At 36.9% G+C, this 17,919-nt stretch overlaps 1 protein-coding gene across 4 annotated transcripts in view; it reads left to right on the top strand.

The window, feature by feature from the left end:
• Positions 1-203: 203 nt before the first annotated feature.
• sorbs2b (sorbin and SH3 domain containing 2b) overlaps positions 204-17,919 on the top strand; it is a 43,543-nt gene continuing 25,827 nt past the window's right edge. The window contains exons 1-3 of one of the 4 annotated variants that reach the window (XM_047802435.1): positions 204-660; positions 16,149-16,202; positions 17,295-17,390. In XM_047802435.1, the coding sequence (XP_047658391.1) occupies positions 645-660; positions 16,149-16,202; positions 17,295-17,390 (166 nt within the window). In that variant the 5' untranslated portion in view covers positions 204-644. Of the gene's footprint in view, positions 661-4,995; positions 5,426-7,748; positions 8,010-16,148; positions 16,203-17,294; positions 17,391-17,919 lie in introns of those variants that run through there. The other 3 variants (XM_047802438.1, XM_047802436.1, XM_047802437.1) reach the window with 3 other exon arrangements.

The raw sequence follows: 17,919 nt of genomic DNA on the forward strand, positions 1-17,919 counted from the left end.
CTTTAGAAGAATAGTTAGTTATAGCAAAAAGGATTATTTCCACTTGCAGGTACTGAACACATAACCTTTACTGATATATTCAGTCAGTTTGCTTTGATTTAATGCCGATTACCCAGCCTACCCTTCTGCCTCTGAGCTCTGATTGGTCTGCTGCTGTGCTAATCCCAGACAGCTTATGGTATTTGTAAAACATGAGACAGAAAGAGCTTGTTTGTTCCATTGGCTGGAAGGCTTTGTCTGCTGCTGCATGCTCGAGGATGCTTCTCATAACTGAAAATCAACTCATCTCCTTGCTTGCACTCTAATCTGTGTCAGACCACAGCATCATAGAGCAGTCGACCGGCAATTAGGTCTGTGTGGAAGCTTGGGGGAGCTTTGTCCTCAACTGAAGGTTAAACACAAAGGAGAGAGATTGGCAGTGGCAGGGTGAGAAGGAAAAGACAAGCAGGCATCTCAGATTGGATAGCCAACAAAAGAGCGCTTGAGGTGACAGACATGTGTGTGGGATAGCAGCAGAGGGGCTGATATGATTCCCCATGCACAGAAGATAACCAGAGGGCTTTGGATTTATCACTGACTGGGTTTGTGTCAGTTTGTGTCCCTGTGACAGAACTAACAGCCGTTAATGACATTACACAACCACAATGCCTTCATATGAAGGTAAGTGCAAGTTAAACGGGGGATTAGTGTCTATAAGTTATTTGATGTTCTATGTGATTGTTATTCTATGTAACTATTGAATGATTTATTAAATACATATTAATTATTATTATTATGTATAAGTGAAGCATCATAATTTGTATAAGTGAATTGTAATTCTCCACAATTTTTACAAAAAGCACAACAATATAATACTACATATCCCAAGATCGTAGACTTGAATAAAAATAAAATGAAATAAAACAAAAATAATTAATAGAAATCAATAGGATGTATTTATATAGCCTGTTAAATAAAGAATGTAGGCCTTGTATATAAATTAATAAAAACATTGATTTGAAGTATCAAAATATTAACATACAAATTGGAAAAAAGTAAGCATAAGCTACACCATTTTCATTAAGATATTCATTAAACAAAAAAATATATTTATCCTGTCAACATAGTTTTGCATAAGTCAGCAAATATTGTTGCATAAGTCAGTTGGGACTTTTACACTTGCATGATGTAAGTTTAACATTTATTTTTCTGGATAAGTTGATTTACATTTCAAAGTGAACATCACTCAAGGATTCTCATTCCTTAAGCCAAATTAAGTTTACACTGTGTTTAAATGAGTACTGTTTAATACTGCAGGAGTTGAGTTGAGTGTAGTCATCAATAAACCAGTTGAGTATAATAATCTGCTGACTTAACTTTTGGTGATATGTGAGCTTATTTAATGCTTGACTACTGAATGATGATTTTCAACCAGCATGAGTTAAATTGCTGTAGTGAGTGTATACAGATGAAGAATGTGATTTATTTGGATGTTTTTTTTTTACACATTATTGGGTTCTAACATCAGGCTTCCTTTCTACAACCAGGCACATTGTGAATTGTTAGAACCTTGCTGTTGCTGATGTCCTCTAAGCTTTTGTGTGCAGGTGAAGCCCACAGTAACCATATACCTTCCCTTTGTTAATCTATCTGAACTGAATAATGGTAGCTGAATAGATAATATAGGCTTGGAATAATCTAATATAAAATGGTCATTCTGTGACCTCTACATTTTATGTTTTGCATCGTACATTTATGTAAATTATGATCTGCACCAAATAATCTCTATTAAATTTCACTATTTAGAAACACTTTTTGATATTGGCATCCTCTGGGTTTTATCCAACTCCAAAGTGAACCTTTTTCCTGAGCATAGAGTTGCTTGAATAACATTCCAGTGAATTGCTCACTTACTATTTTGTCTCATTTACAGAACACAGTATGAAACAGAGACCCTTTTGTGCTGATAAAAATTGTACAGTATGCAAAACTATGTTTACTCTGTCGTCTGGATATAATTTATTTAAAAGTTCTCTTAATTTTTTGATTGCTTTGTGTCTTGAAGACAACTTCATTGTAAATCTAATATATAGTCTGATATATAGTCTGTTCCAACATTTCCAGTTAACTGACATTTGTTTGTTTTGTTTTATTCCTAATTATTCATTTGAAATGGAAATACTATATTATGTAGTTAAAATAGAGACTATGATGTAAATATGTATTATGTTATTTTCCATTGTGCTACTTCCATTGTTTCCAGTGTGCTAGATCACATTGGAGTAAACCTCAGCAATTTGTGCAGTTCCAAAAACATACTAATATCCATTTGATAACTTTGTTATAGGTCAGAAACAGAGTGATGATGTTTGTGTAATTCAATAGCCTCCCCGGATACAATTACAAATTCACTTGATCCAGTTTCCTGTGAACTCTAGGGCTTGGTGTGTCTTTGTGACCATTGTGCAAAAGGAGTATGGACAAATATGACCTGTTTTCCCGGGCCTGTGGCTCCAAAACACACGTTCTTGTCTCCTGTGTCATTGTACTCAAGTAGATTCCAGTTTCGCCCAAGTGGGTGTGTTAGTGGGAAAACATAAAAAAAGAATGGCATGGAAGCTACTCTTTAGTGGACAGAGGCTTCTCTGTCCTCAGGTAATCCTATACTTTTGGGGGTCCCTCAGTGATCAGGAGCAACAGGCCTTCATTGGGTCAGGGTAGGAATGGTTTCCTACACCTCTAATCAGAGATCCTTTTATTACTGTGAACTCCAAAGAACAATGAATGGAATCCTGTTGGACGTGTCTGGTGATTTGGATTTGGTTGCCTGTAGACATGATGAATGTGAACTTTGTTTCATTTCAGAGTGCTGTTTCAGTAACAACTGAAATCTCAAGGATGTGCTCTATGTATCTGTGTTAGGAACTCAGTGCTGGGGGAAAAAAATTCTTTAAAGATGAAATTGAAAAAACAACATTCAGTGGAATTTTCCCAGACTGTCCTAGAATTCCATGACAAGAAAGAGTATTTCAGTACATGCTGTACTGGGTATGATTGTGCATGTGACAAACAAAATTGTTTATTTGATTTGATTTGATTTGAGTCCAGTGCTTAAAAGACAACATGGCACTGTTCAATTTCCTTCTTCAAAGACAGTTGATTTACCAGGTAATTGCTTGTTTTATCAGGTTTGTTGGACCAGTAACTCTACAGTATGCTGGAATAGAATGTTAAACTCGGTCAGTTACAGTTACATGTATCTATAATAGTTTTCCATATTTGTGTATCTCAGGCATCATTAAGTGATATTTCTCAGTGGGATAGCGCAAATGTAGGGCATCATACAATAATGATAAAAAGATTCTATACATAGTGCTGGTAGTGCTCTACAATTGGCCATTAGTGTCATGGTGCTATTCACATAATAATCTGATGAGCTGCACACAAATAGTACATTGACAGTGTGTATAATACTGACCAAAATATCTCGATGTTTTCCCCTTATATGTATGTGATCTTACATCAGGCTACTAAGTTGGCCTATTTGACTCTACCAGGTGTTTGTGTGCCTCAGTAAATCCTAAAAAAAGAACAAATATTTCCTTTGAACCAGATTAACGTGAGTAGCATTCCTGTGATCTTAAAAATCTGAATAAAGCTTTTGAGCTGGATTCTGAGCACTAAGTAAACATGCTCTGCTTTTGGGACATAACAGTTTATGGTTAACCACTTAAACCCACAGGACCTGTTGGTGGGTGAAACTTACATACCTCGCTCTTGGAACTACATAACATTTCTATAGCACCACTGTAGTTAATGAATTGTTCAAATTAGTTACTAGATACTGTGGAGACTGATGTGTTAAATTTCAGCTTTTCAACCTTATGCTTGAGATTTATGATGATTGATTGTGCAGGTCTTACAAACCCTTAGCATAAACATGTGTGTTTCTAATACCGCCCATTATCCACCATTTAGTTTTCTTATCAGTCATGTCTAGTCTTCTTATCAACTGTGTCTCTTTGTCTAAGGTGTAATTATGCCCCTCTTTGGTAGTAGTACATGAAGTAGTAAAGGGTTGTAGACAGTTCTGTTAAATTTAGATGTGCAGCTGTATTTATCAGGGCCCAGAGTGCTCTTTGGTGACATTCTGTGCAGTTTGTATTTATATGCTGTTCATGGAATTCTAACAAAGCACTTACATGGATTTCATATATCACTATTTGTGTGCACATACGGCAAAGTGAATTAACATTTAATTACAAATATGGGTGTCTGCCAAATACAGCAAATGTACATTTTGCTGCAGGGAAAAACACTATAATGATAATATTAATGCTAAAATTAAGAATTTTGAAGTTTAAAAAACCCCTCTCATGTGCAATATTATCAAATCTACTTTTTCTTCAGTAACAACATTAGACAATCAGTCCTGACTGTGAAAGTTTCACGCTGCTTATATTTATATGAAGAATGTTTGATATGGCTTTTGAGGCAGGAACAAAACTGGAACAAAAACATTACAGATTTTAGGATAGATAGATAGATAGATAGATAGATAGATAGATAGATAGATAGATAGATAGATAGATAGATAGATAGATAGATAGATAGATGGATAGATGGATGGATAGATGGATGGATTTTAGTAATATTAAAATATTTATTTCATAAAGTAATCATTTTTATTAATAAAGTAAAGTCACAATTGTACTACAGAACGTAATGTTACTTATATTTCATCAGTAATGAGTCATTCCACAGTCACTGGTTGCTTTGTACAGCATGTTGTTCATTTTTACAAAAGATTACTAAACAAGAATATTTGGGATTTTTAGTTAAACCTACAATCAAATAAAGAAAATCCCGTCAATCTAAAAGCCTTTTCACGTACAAAACGTTTAAATAAACGTTTAGACCGAAAACGGCGTTCTTGCATACTAACGAGCATGAAACAGCTGCCAATGCGCACTATTCTGGCACACTGTTTAGTAGGCTACTGCTTCAGGCAGTACGCATTCCTTTGTGCGGTGCTACTGCGCCATCTCCGCGCGTACGACAAGCCGAGCGCGCTGTCTGACATCTCCATGGCAACCAGGATCCTCTTTACGCCAATGAGAAGGTTCCTCAGTAGCCTTAAAGCCAGGCGGGGTCGCCATGCTGCCTTATTGATGCTCGTCTTTGCTCCTCAGCAGGAAAACACGCGGGAGACTGAATACTAATTAGAAGAAGGATGTTTCTGAGAGCTGTAGTCGGTTAGCTGTTAGCTCCAGCACCCGCACTTGTACACACATAAACGTGCTGAATGAATACTAGCTACATTTGCGCGAGACGCAGGATACAAACAAACAAAAAAAGAGAAGAGACAGAAGTATATGTGTCTGGCTGGAGGATATGGACTTGTGGGATTACACTGGGGTTTCTTTGGCTACACAGCTTGTTTAAGGTAGGTGAAGTGAAGCATGACTTTTCTTTAACACACCTGAGACAAACAACTTGTCAACAAAACACAAACACAAAGTGAATTACGAAAGCAGGATTATTAAACAACGTGGCCAAGGCATTCAGTTTATTTAGACTGGATACTTGTATTGCTAAAATCCAGCAGGGGTTGTTTAAACATTAACCAGCAAAAGGTTGCTGAGCAACTGTCATTAATGTGTAACAAACCGTGCAGTTCATCCAGCATGCTGCAGGTTCTAGGAGTTCAGTTCATCCAGCATGCTGCAGGTTCCAGGAGTCTATAAAGCTCCAACATCAAGCACGAGGGTGATACAGTCAAGCATCTGTGTGCCATCAGAGTGAGCCTGCATTTCATGACATAAGATTTTATTCATTTACATTAAAGTACTTTAATATATTAATATTGTACAGAATAAAACATGATTGTATACATAAAATATTTGCTCTTGATCCTGATATATGATATAAATTCATTAAGCAGTAAGCCACCATAACTAGCCTGCACTGATTGAACTGATTCTAACACAGAATTAACGTCTTTAAAAGATTGCATCGATGTGGTGGATGGTAGATGTGTTTCATTGGTTAAGCATTTAAGACACCGATGAGAAGGTTGTGCCTTCAAAACAGACTTAGCTCAGTTGTATCCTTGGTCAACCAAATGTACTGGGTTATGTGTTATTTTGCATTATGTAAGATGTTACCTTTCATTATTGTAATCTTATCTTACCGTGGTTTACTTTCAGTTTTGAACTTTCACTCATTCTCAGGTTGGCAGTAAATTTCTGTAAAAACGATTTTTTTTACAGTGAAGAGTCAGTGATGTGAACCCTGTCCCCCCGTCACCGTGTGGGTTTCCTTCAGTATGCAAATTTCATCCTCATGTAAAAACATGCCAGTGGATTGGCTACTCGAAAAGCTTCCCATGTGTTTGCGTGTGTGTATGTGTGTGTCCTGCCTTATAGCCAGTGCTTTATAGATATGCTCCAGTTTCACCACAAACCCAAGCAGTATACTGGCCAGCTGCTACTGAAAATAAATGAATAAATAATGTGAACTCGTGGTTGCTAACAGCTTTAACACCGTTTAAACTGATAAGTTGCTAATCCATACAAAAACAACATAATACATTTGTTTATGTATTTAAATAAAAGTGTGCAAAATCTTAATGACTTGACCTGTGACTATGATGCAACACAAATGATCCTTTTTAAAGAAACATCGTTTAAACATTGTTTTTATTGAAGCCATCAGTATATTTGATTTTATAAACGGCATTGGATTTAGCATATGTTTATTAACCCTTTTGGAAAAACCAAGTGAAACTTGCATCCTTCATGTTACATATGTGCATGTCCATTTTTAGACAGAGGCATAGGTGCGTATCAGATCATATCAGTATCAGTTTTAAAGGTTGGTCTGTCGTAACTCTGAAGCTATCTCTGGTATGAGAATATGAGGGATGTTAGCTTTGAGGGGCAGTTTTCTTTGGCTCAGGTTTGTGCTGACACCTTCAGTTATGGTGCATTTTTCTGACCTCCTGGGGGATGCTTTCTTTTCTGTTTAATAGGTTACCAGGTGTCTGATCTCCTCCGTAAATATTTTCCATCCTTGTGCTACAAACTGCTTAATATGACATCATGCATGTTGCTATGAGGATCAAATCTCAATAATAGTTTTCTGTGCATGTTCATGCTTTTTGTTATATTCATGACATTTCTAAGAAGTATGAGTGTGCTTTTTTCAGGATTTCTCTGCAAACATATGGAATTTGTGTCTAAACCGTTATTTAGCACATGTAATGAATAGCACTGTAATTTGTTTTGAAATGGTTGCAGCATGACAAGTGCACGATGGACATGTGGCCGAAGGTTGACACTTACATGATAAATGAGAACTGTCATCGCAAACAGACTTAAACAGAAACAAAAATAGAGTTCACCTCATAAATGGTACCAGAGCTGAACACATTTCCTCCTTAGGTTGTTTTTCAAAAGTGAGCCCTTGACTTTGTTTGCTTTTTTCATGTCTATTATTATGTTACACATTTTTCTGTGTTTTCTCCCTCGGAGGTTAAAGCGGGAGAAATTGTTATCAGAAAAAGAAAAAAAAAACAATTTGGGCCTTAGTACAGTATATACTGTAACTCTTCATTGATGATGACTGATTTTGGCTAACTTGTCAGTTATCATTAGTGTTTTCAGCTTGTACACAGCATGTGGCATACTGAGGCCCCAGCCGAGCTCAGATGTTTGTCCTCCTTCTGTGCACTTAAAGTGTTGTCACTTTCCCTTCCTGAGGTGCGGAGTAACTTTCAAGCCTCCAGACATACATGTCTCCATCTGAAAATAGCTCAAACCACAGGGCTTGAGCTCTGGAGCAAGGGGCTTACTTTCTCACCTCTTCTGCCTCCAGAAACAGGCACCAACTTACCAGTTTAACGCTGAAAATCTCAGTGTCCTCCTGGGCTAAAGGTTGAAGAAAAAGAAAGGGAAGTGGAGCTTGCTTCCTGGCAGCACTGATGTCTGTCGTCTCTAACGCGTTACCTGGCTCACTCTTAATGCCTGGTAAGGATTCTGTCCTCTCTGGTTTTCATACTGGCTTGCAGGTGAATATGAGCGTTTAGAGGCTCAAATGATTCATAACAGTCTTAGCTTTATATCGGTTCCTATTTATATTCCATCATGGAATGTAAAAGAGCACTTCTTCATTGACAAGGAGTCATATTTCTTCAGATTTTGTTCCCCATCTCATTTTTATTTGAACACAATAATAGTGTTAGTGTTGATATCATGGTGATATTCTTATTTGGTGAAAATCTTTTTCTGGTTTTGTTTGTTTACAACAAAAATTTATTCAGTACTCTGTTTGATTCTTAGCCAGAATAGTATTTTTAGATCAGAGCATCCAGATCTAAAAATTGAATTCACATCATTAGTATTTTGTACGTTTTTTTTTTTTTGGTAACAGTTTTCAACGTTATCAAGTCATTGCAATCTTTCTAAAATTCAGCCATTTAAAGCTTGTATGCAGAAAACATGGCATAACATCTTGTTTAGGGCCTGTGACAACCAGGGGGCCACATGATTTTTACAACCTTACTGCCATTTTGTGGACAGGTTTCTGTATCGGACATGTGGTGTGGAAAGAACTGAATGTGCAGTTTACGTAACTAAATTAGCTGCTGTGTAACATGTGTAAGGATGTTATGCTGCTTGCGTGTTACTACTAGCTTTGAGGTATTAATTCTGTTCATTCTTGCATTTGATAAAATATGTTTGGTGGGGCCCTGAACAAGTTGTTCATCTAGAAAGCTAGATGTTAAAAAATCACTCAAAGTCCTAGTCTAGTCTAAAATTAATCATTTTGAAAATGCTGTCATTATGTTTTCCAAAAGTTTCCCCCATCCAAAATGTAATATGTGGTTTGATTGAAGCAGCTTTTACAAATCAGTATTGATTCTCCTGATCAAAGAGATTTGATCTGAGAGGAGATCTGGTTAGGGTTATGGAGATTTTGAAGCTTAGACTTGAGCACATTTTTCTTTTTCGCTCTGCACATGATAACACAGGCTTTGTTTTTTATGTTGTTGTTGCTGTATCTGGTACTAATTGTTTCATCATAACTAGCAGCATGAAACTCGCTAAGACTAAACTAAATTAATCATTTAAATTAAACCGGAAATGAACACTACAGGAAGATAGTAATCAAATGTAATGAGTCATAATATTTTCAGGAGACAGACCATATACAAGGGCATGAGAAGATAGGTTCACAGATCTGGAAGCATGACAGAACAAAGATGCTAGAAGAACAAAGATTTTTTTTCTTGTAACGATGTTCTCATTTCTCTAAATGATGTGCATTGCCAAAGGAAATCGGCATAGACACAAGATGAACTGATTATATTGAGCTTATTGTGCATGGTTCTTGGTAGCAACTCAGACCACTCAGTATATTATTAACTATCTGTACAAATCAACCAATTTATAGAGAACTTTGGATGGGTTTTAACAGTTAACTACTCTACAATGCTCACAATGTGTTGCTAACAAACTCTGCTAGCCTGCTAGTTAGTGGGGTATTTGGAATAAAGAATTTGTGCAAAACATGGGGCCATCATACGATGAACATACTGAACAGCTTTCTAGCACAGCATGTTGAAGTGCTAATGTACATTTCTTACAGCCAGACGTGTTAAATGTTTACATACAAACGAGTGGCTAACAGGCATTACGTAGCCGAGTATCGTTCCACCCAACGCATGCGACATTACAGAAAAGCACTACACAACATGTTACCTGTAGCTCAGACTGTGGGCAAATAACCTCAAACTTTGCCCACCCTACATTATTAATTCTGGATTTACCATATATGACTTGTAAATCAATATTCAATAATGCCTTTGTTTTTATGTTTGTTTTCTTGGCTTCTGTTGTTCCACTGAGTCTGAGGCTCTGTTTATTTTTGAGGAACTAGTGGCAATAGATAGAGAGAGAAATTTGTATTAATTATCTCTTATGAAGTTTTTATTGCTTGTTTCCTATAATCATTTTGTGTAGCATGTTGCTATAAATATAGTTTGTGTAACTGCCAGTCAGTCCGTTGACATTTATTTGCAAAACAAATAAATGTGGCAAAAGAGGAGTGCAACACTCACTATCTCATTTGTCATTTAGTTGACTCCACATGGGGGTCACGATCCCTAGTAAGCAGATAGCACCATGTCATGTTCATGAATTGCACAGAGTGAGAATGATGGGAACAATGCATGCTTGTTATAACGAGGATATATCTGCATTCTGTATTCAGGTGTTTGTCACCGCAACTGTTGGCTAACAATATTGTTCTTCAAATGTCAGTTCCATTTATTTTATATATTTGCTACAAAGCACAGATCTGGAATCGACACTGTTCATGAATGTTAAGAGGTTTGCAGCCATTTCTTTTTTCTTCTTCTATATGTCTACTGTACACTGATGGTTGAATTTATTTCTCATGTGCGACACTACCCTGAGCTTTTGTCTGAGGTAAATAACACCAAAGCTCAAAAATATTAGTTTTGTTTAATGTGATATGAGAGCTGTGAAGCATTTATTGATTTTGTTTTACTGTGTAAATGCCACAGTCATACACTGGCATCGTGCCCAGGTATATTAATGACCACCCAAGTTTACACAATTTATTTATTAATTTCTTCCAAGAAATTAATATTCCTGGTTTCTAATTTGGCAGAGCAGCAGTAACCGATGAGCTGACTCACCCACCACACTCAGGCATCATGTATAATTTATTTCAACCTTATTCTAGTTGTTAGTTATTGAATATGAGTTAGGTGGTACGACATAACACTTGTTATATATGATGCCATTTGATAAGTCTGGTTATGAGAGAATGAAATAGCAGATAGTGAATGTAATAGCAGTAAATTAAAAAGTCATAGTTTTTCCACGTCTATAATCCATTATATCTGTTGCACACCTGCAATATTCATAAAATATATGTGTGAGCAAGATACAAGGACATTTCCCCCCTGCCGTCCACTGACTTCCACCCAAGTATATTTCCGATCTGTGGGAAACAGCGAATCCTGTAAGCATTAACTACTATAACCTGATAAGATTAAAGAAAGGCAATGAAGTGGCACGAGAAAGGACGGCATGTTTTTATCACGCTGATAAATAAACAGTCAAACAAAGGAAAGTCCCTATTAGAAACCTGTGCTTAAAAATGATCACATGTTCTCAAATTAACTCTCATGTGTTACAGTGCGAACATGCTCGTTACCCAAAGAAAGAATCCAGCAGACATCTTATCACTTGCGTTGAATATTTTATACATTTCAGAGAAGTGCTTGTTATGTGGTAAGAAATGTTTGCTTTACTTACTGCACAGACCCTTTGTGTTGTTGATTAGTTTGCTAAAAAGCACAGCAGCACATTAGCAGAACGTCACATATTCCAGGCAGTCACATATAACACCGGTAAAAGTGTAAACCTTAAACAGTTATATATTTATGTATTAATATTCAAAATACATGTTTTTAAAAAGTAGCCCAGCATCATAAATTGTTACGAGCTTCTGGGATCTGTTCTCAAGGCACCTTTTTCCTCTCTAACAAGATAACTCACAACCTTCATATCCAGTAATAAAATTTTGGCACATTTTTTCCCTTAGCAATGTTGCTTCACATCCCAGAATCATTACTGAGACCAGAGTTACTTCAGAAGCTCGTTTGTGTTCTGAAGCAACTCTGACGGTTATGTTTATGTGTACAGGATGTCCTGTAATAGATAAAGTAGTTAAATAAGTGACTTTGCATGTGACCCAGTAGGCTCCTTTTAATTAACCCTAACCCTATTTATAAAGTTCTTTAAAAGAAATCTTATCTGCAAGTGCTGCAATCAGCTTTCTCCGTGGCCCAAACATAACTCAGTGTCACGCCATGCTTTGAATTCCATACAGAAATAAATAACACTATCAGAGTCAAGCTTAACTTTTCTCAGAAGCTCTTGAGCTTCATGTGTGCAGCTGTGTGTGATTGAGGCAGATTGTCAAGCTGAGGGAGCCTCAGTGACTTACACTCAAGCTGTTTGAATGTTAAGTGGCTGTCTCTGAGATTCCGAGGCTCTTCACGGCGTTGGCTAGTCCTGCACAGCTCTTCACTAGCACCTGCCCACTCTGCCAGCTGGACCTCTCAGACTTGGCATGTATACACGCCTTCTCCTAGCCCAGCAGCCAAACAGCGTCCAGCTGGAGCCAGGCTCTCACTTTCTCACCCAACCCTTCAGACACTAGTCATAGGGAAAATTGTACAAATTCTGCTGCATCATGAGGAGAGGTTTTGCAACTCTCTATCTTAAGCAGCTTCATCGAGAGACATGTAGTTTGCATTATTACTTAACCCTACATAGAGACTGCACACTACCAGTCCACTAACACAATCATGCCTTATTTGGATATTTCCAGCTTGTGTCCTGTTTTCTAATAGCATATTGACGAGCTTAAATAGCAGATTTTAAAATTTACAGCTGTTGCTTACAATAAAACTAAACAGAACAAAATGTCACTTATTCTCATAAAGCTTGTGATTGAAATTTGAAATTTTTATTTACACTGTTAGAAAAGGGCTACGATATAAAGGGCACAATTTCCATTCTTGAGACAACCATTAGATATTTGATGCTATAACAAAATCTGCTTCAAAATGATTTATTTTATCGATATGTGACCCACTATCCTTATCTTTAACAACCTGCTGTTAAACTGTGAATGACGATTTGCAGCCCTATTTTAAGTAGCAGAGTTTTGGGCTACATCACATTGTTATCCTGTTTGCATGCTTCTAAATCAGTTTTTTAAAAAAACCCCAAAATTTAATGTTTTAAACATGTTATGATATAAGTAATTTTAATCATTACCTTTTAATTTGTTGCCTCAATCCAAAAAAATAAAAATTTGTATGTAGGTTTTAGCATTTTTTTTACATAGAAATGTGCATGTAATGTATCTTTAAATCTTTACTTTATAGAGAAATTATAGTCCAGTTATCTAACTTTAATATTTTCCCTCTAAGGTACATTACCTCCGCTTGTCCAGGTGATAGCATAAGGTTAAATGCAGTTAATGGTTACCACTCTAGAGATAGGATATGGAACAACATAGTAGTTTTTTCTGAGCCTATGTAGTATTTATTTTATTATTATATTTAAATATTTTATATTTATGTGAATGTTTTAAACAAATTATTTATAAAACTCTTGGTAACAGCTACACAAAACATATTCCAGCTAGTTAACCATGGCACAACAAGTCTCTCTCAGAGTTACTTTTAATATCATTTTGATTGAGAAGCTGCTTGTTTTTTTTTTTTTTTAAAAACCACACAGGCCATCTCATGTCCTCACAAAAATGTTAATATAAATAGCTCAACTCCAAATCCCAGATGAGAAGAAGATTCTTCCTATTTTGGCTTTAGTAAGCAACACGGCAAGGTTCCTGAGCTCTTTTTGGCTTTTGACAGAGAGCACGGTTTGGTATCTTGTGTTGTTTAACTGTGTTGTTTGATGCGCAATACTTTCTTATTATAAACTTTGCATACTTTTTCAAGAGAACATTCCAGGCTAGGAACTGGTTATACTAACAGAACCAGGTAGGAATATTATGTGTTGCAAAACATGTGATATGGCTAGAATTTTGGAAATGTTACAGGATGCACAACATGCATGCAAATACAGTCATCTTATTCGCTGAAAACGTTTTGATTTCAAATTGATACTTGTATATAGTCTTTTTGTCTTGCAATGCATACTAAAATGGCATATCACTTTTATATCTAATCTGCATGAACACATCTAATAACATTTAAGTATTTTGGCCATTATATCGGCAAAAACCGAGCCCAGAGTCCATGTCTTAGCTGCATATTTTCATATACAATCACTGTGTTTGATCAGTGAGTTTTTGATAGAAAGAAGGATTGGTCTTCTTTCTGGACATGTTGTGCAGGATTTCAGATAAGATATATGAAATACACAGCAGTCTGCATACTGTTGTATGTGACACAGCATGTTACTGTGTCTTTACAATGAGTATATAACTAAAGGAATTAAGTCTAGGGCCTGATCATTTTTTCCTAATGGCATCGCATCTTATAGGACAGTCTGTGAGCGAGTCTGGAGCTACAGATCTGTTGTTGTTTGGGAAGTAATAAGATGTGTGTTTTTATTTGTTGTTGTTTTTTTTTTTTAGTTTTAATGTGTGAGCATTAATGCTGAATGCTGTGATGTTGTAGATAGTGTAGCATGTCACCATGAGGTATTTTGTCCAATATCATCACTTAGCTGATTGTCAATGAGGTGTGAGATATGACTTTCACTCGTCTCCTGCCAAGAGCAATCAGGTCTGAGGGGGGTTCAGTTTCCCGTCTCTCCAATACACTATTGCCATAAATCAGACTAAACATAAGCTGCTCTCAGCAAGAGACAATACTGTTTATGAGGAATCAGCTATGCTTGAAATGCTTTCTTCTCCTATAGCTCAGTAATCTCAATGCCTGCTCACACTTGTCCCTGTTATTACATAACTGTCTAATCTAACATTAGAGCTTCCCAGGATGTTTTGGTCTGACTGATATTTTAATTAATTGTATATAGTCAGTAATCATGACACTCGTTCTCAACAGATTGTCTGAGGAATCAATCGGATGCAACATTATGTACTGTAGTAATCGTTATTTTTTGTTTCAACTAGTAAACATTTGTAATTGTCTTTACTGTCTTTACAGTTGTAAAGTAATCACTATGACTGAAACCTATCTAAGATGACGGATTTTATTAAAGTTGTACCAAGTAGGATATTATTTGTTTGTTTTTATAGACAAGGATTTTAGCGTTTATGTTTAGTTCTGTACTAAGGCTAGAATTAATTTATAAAAATGGTATAAAGTCTACAGAATATAGTTCGTCACAGTTTTATATGTAGGACAGTTATGTGTCACACAAAGGTGTGTTTTTCCATGACACGTTCAAATATTGACTTTCATATCTTACCAGCGTATTTGGTGTCATGGTTTCTTACAAGGCATTCGAGTGTTTAAAAGAAGCCACAGCCGAGCACTTTCGTCGTGGTCATACATGTGGCTTCTTGGGTGGCTGTCCTCTTCCCATCCCAGCTGTTCTGTCGCCACATGTCTGCCCTCTTGAAACCCAACCCCATAATCTCCTCTTCATTTATTACTGACAGGCCCTTACAACTTTTGATTTACCCCATGCCCGGCAGTGTGACAGGCAAATGTGTCCCCTGTGTTTTTCACCTCCGATTTATAGGCCACACTGGTTGAAGATTTGTTTTGGTCTTGACATTCAAGCTCTCTTTTAATGGTCGAAAGATGAGACGGTGCCATATTTTATTAAGGGTCAAAATAAATATATAATCCTTCTCTTTAATCCATGATTGGAAATAGTACATGCATTTGTTATCGGACATGATTTAACTTGATGAGGATGGACAGTTAATCATGCATTAGTGACTATCATCCTGTATGGCATTTAACTGCAATGCTAATATGTGTGCCACTGTTTCCTAGATAGAATGGCAGGTTGGGCAGCTGCCTGTGTATACTGACATACAGGTGTATCTTGTCAGAAGTGCTTACATATGGCTGTTTATTTATTAAGATTTACACTTACCCCCCGTACCTCAGCATGTGTTGGAGGGTTGAGTAATAGTATAACGTAATGAAATGACTTCCTCATGTAGACTCTCCTAGAAATATTAGGCTTATACCAAAATAAATTAGATATTTTAGGAACAGGGTCATGAGAGCTGCCAATCTGTCACCTAAAAGTGATCAATCTAGGACAAACTGAATTGTGTGTGTGTGTGTGTGTGTGTGTGTGTGTGTGTGTGTGTGTGTGTGTGTGTGTGTGTGTTTGTGTGTGTGTTTTGAAACCGAGCTGTATGTTTCAGAGCAGAAATGCTCGGGTTATATTACGTTTCAGATGGGAACTCTCTGACAACGGGACTGAACAGCCACATGGAGCGAGGACTTGCTGCCACACACTGCTCAGCCATGAAACTGAGAGACTCACGGAACTCTTTACGATCAATGTCAAATCATCAATATTTACTGTGCAGCTGGTGCCATGTTTATTTGCTTAACCTTTTTATAATAGCACACTAATGGACTTTGTGTTTTTTTTCAGGACCGTGTGATTTTAAGACCACACTAGAGGAAGAGTTCTTCAACATGAATACAGGTATAATGAAGTTTCCAGGAAGGATGATACTGTGTAAATGAATAGCTTTATTTTAATGTTAGCTTGATTTGCGGGATTTCATATGAAAAAGGAAACATTCTGTAGCATCTGTTATGATGTTATTAATTTTATTTTATTATTATATTAATTTAACAAACAATTACAAACATTTTTTTTTCAAATCAGAGAAAATAAAACTGACAGTTGTTATCCATTAGTTAGATGTACAAATGCTTGGATACTATTTGATGGATCACTTGATTCCTCAGTGAAACTGAGTGAAAGTGCTTAATTCGTCTGGAACCCATGTCACCTGTGCAGTGTTTTTGAATTTTGTTGTTGTTGTTGTTGTTGCATGCTTTTGTGCTTTCAGCTCAGGGTTGACTGTGTGGTGCTCCTTGTTAAAGTACTGGTTTATTTATTTTTTAAAACAAAACGAAGAAGCTGGATAACGTCAGTGTTAGACTGACACTCAGCACCTAGCCCTTCCTAAGAAACAGAACCTGGCATGGGATTTAGGAGGGAAGCCACCAGGCACTGTCTGGCACTGTTAGCGCCCCACCCTGTCTCCCTCCAAAACAATGCTTCTTACACTAGTCACCTTAATGTGCAGTTATCCAGCTTCAAATTCTTCACACAGACCCTGACATATTGATCATTCTCAGCAGGGATGCAATGCAATCATATTTTAATTGTGATCATTAGTCAAGCTAATTGCCGTATGTTAGCAGTGTTTATTGTCTTTAATTACAATCTCATATGATGTAATGTAAGTGCCTGTAAGAATGAAATCTTCTTCATGTCTAGAAATGAAGTTATTAACTTGTAATATGGGATGACACAGGGATCCACCTGTATATGGCGAGCATCGGCTTATTAAACTTCTGGACAAACATTTAAAGTCTTTCGAAACATTTTAAGTCAAATCATATGTCACTTAATCAAAAGCTTTGCATGCAGATTCAGTGACAAACACATAACCAGCTTGCCTAAATGCAATTTGTGTTAATTCATTGTGATTTTTGTTTTTGTTGCATGTGCTTTGGCTTCATGTTGCTTGTTTGTATGTGTGCGATGCCACACTTCTCACAGACAGCGGCGGACGAGCTCACAAGAGCACCACGCTCTCACTCACTCTAACCCCCATGAAGAGAATCCAGAGTTCCCCAAACCTGTGTGGTCTTGCAGGTACTCTTTTTACCTGGTGAACTCTCACACACACTGCTTTGATTCAAAACTAACCAATGCACATATATGGTGTCACATTATATCACAAAAATCTAATCTTTAAGCTGGACCCAGATTGCTTAAAGATAAATTATTACTTGTTTATAATAGAGGGGTCGCTCATGTCTGTCCCCAGAAAAGAGACAAATTTCAGTATCGCAATCTGAAAAGTCTAACAAGGGCATGGCAAAGGAGCTGCTGATCAGCTAGATTGATGCCTTTTGGTCCCTTACATGCGAGCGTTTGCATGTAAATGAACAGCCTTAGGCCAGGAGTCAGTCTATGTTTAATCAGCAGGCAGGAATTCCTCTTCACTCGATAAGCATCATTCACTCCTGTCTCCTGCTTTCTCTCACTCCATCTAACCAGCTCTCAGGGTGGTTTATTTTTGCTTTCAGATACTGCAACTGTTCCTCCCCATTACTTAAAAGGAAACAGACTTTCACAGGAGCTGGATTGTTGCCATATTTGTGCCGCTCCATAGCAACAA

Source organism: Tachysurus fulvidraco, chromosome 17, assembly GCF_022655615.1.
Source record: "Tachysurus fulvidraco isolate hzauxx_2018 chromosome 17, HZAU_PFXX_2.0, whole genome shotgun sequence".
Lineage (NCBI taxonomy): Eukaryota > Metazoa > Chordata > Actinopteri > Siluriformes > Bagridae > Tachysurus > Tachysurus fulvidraco.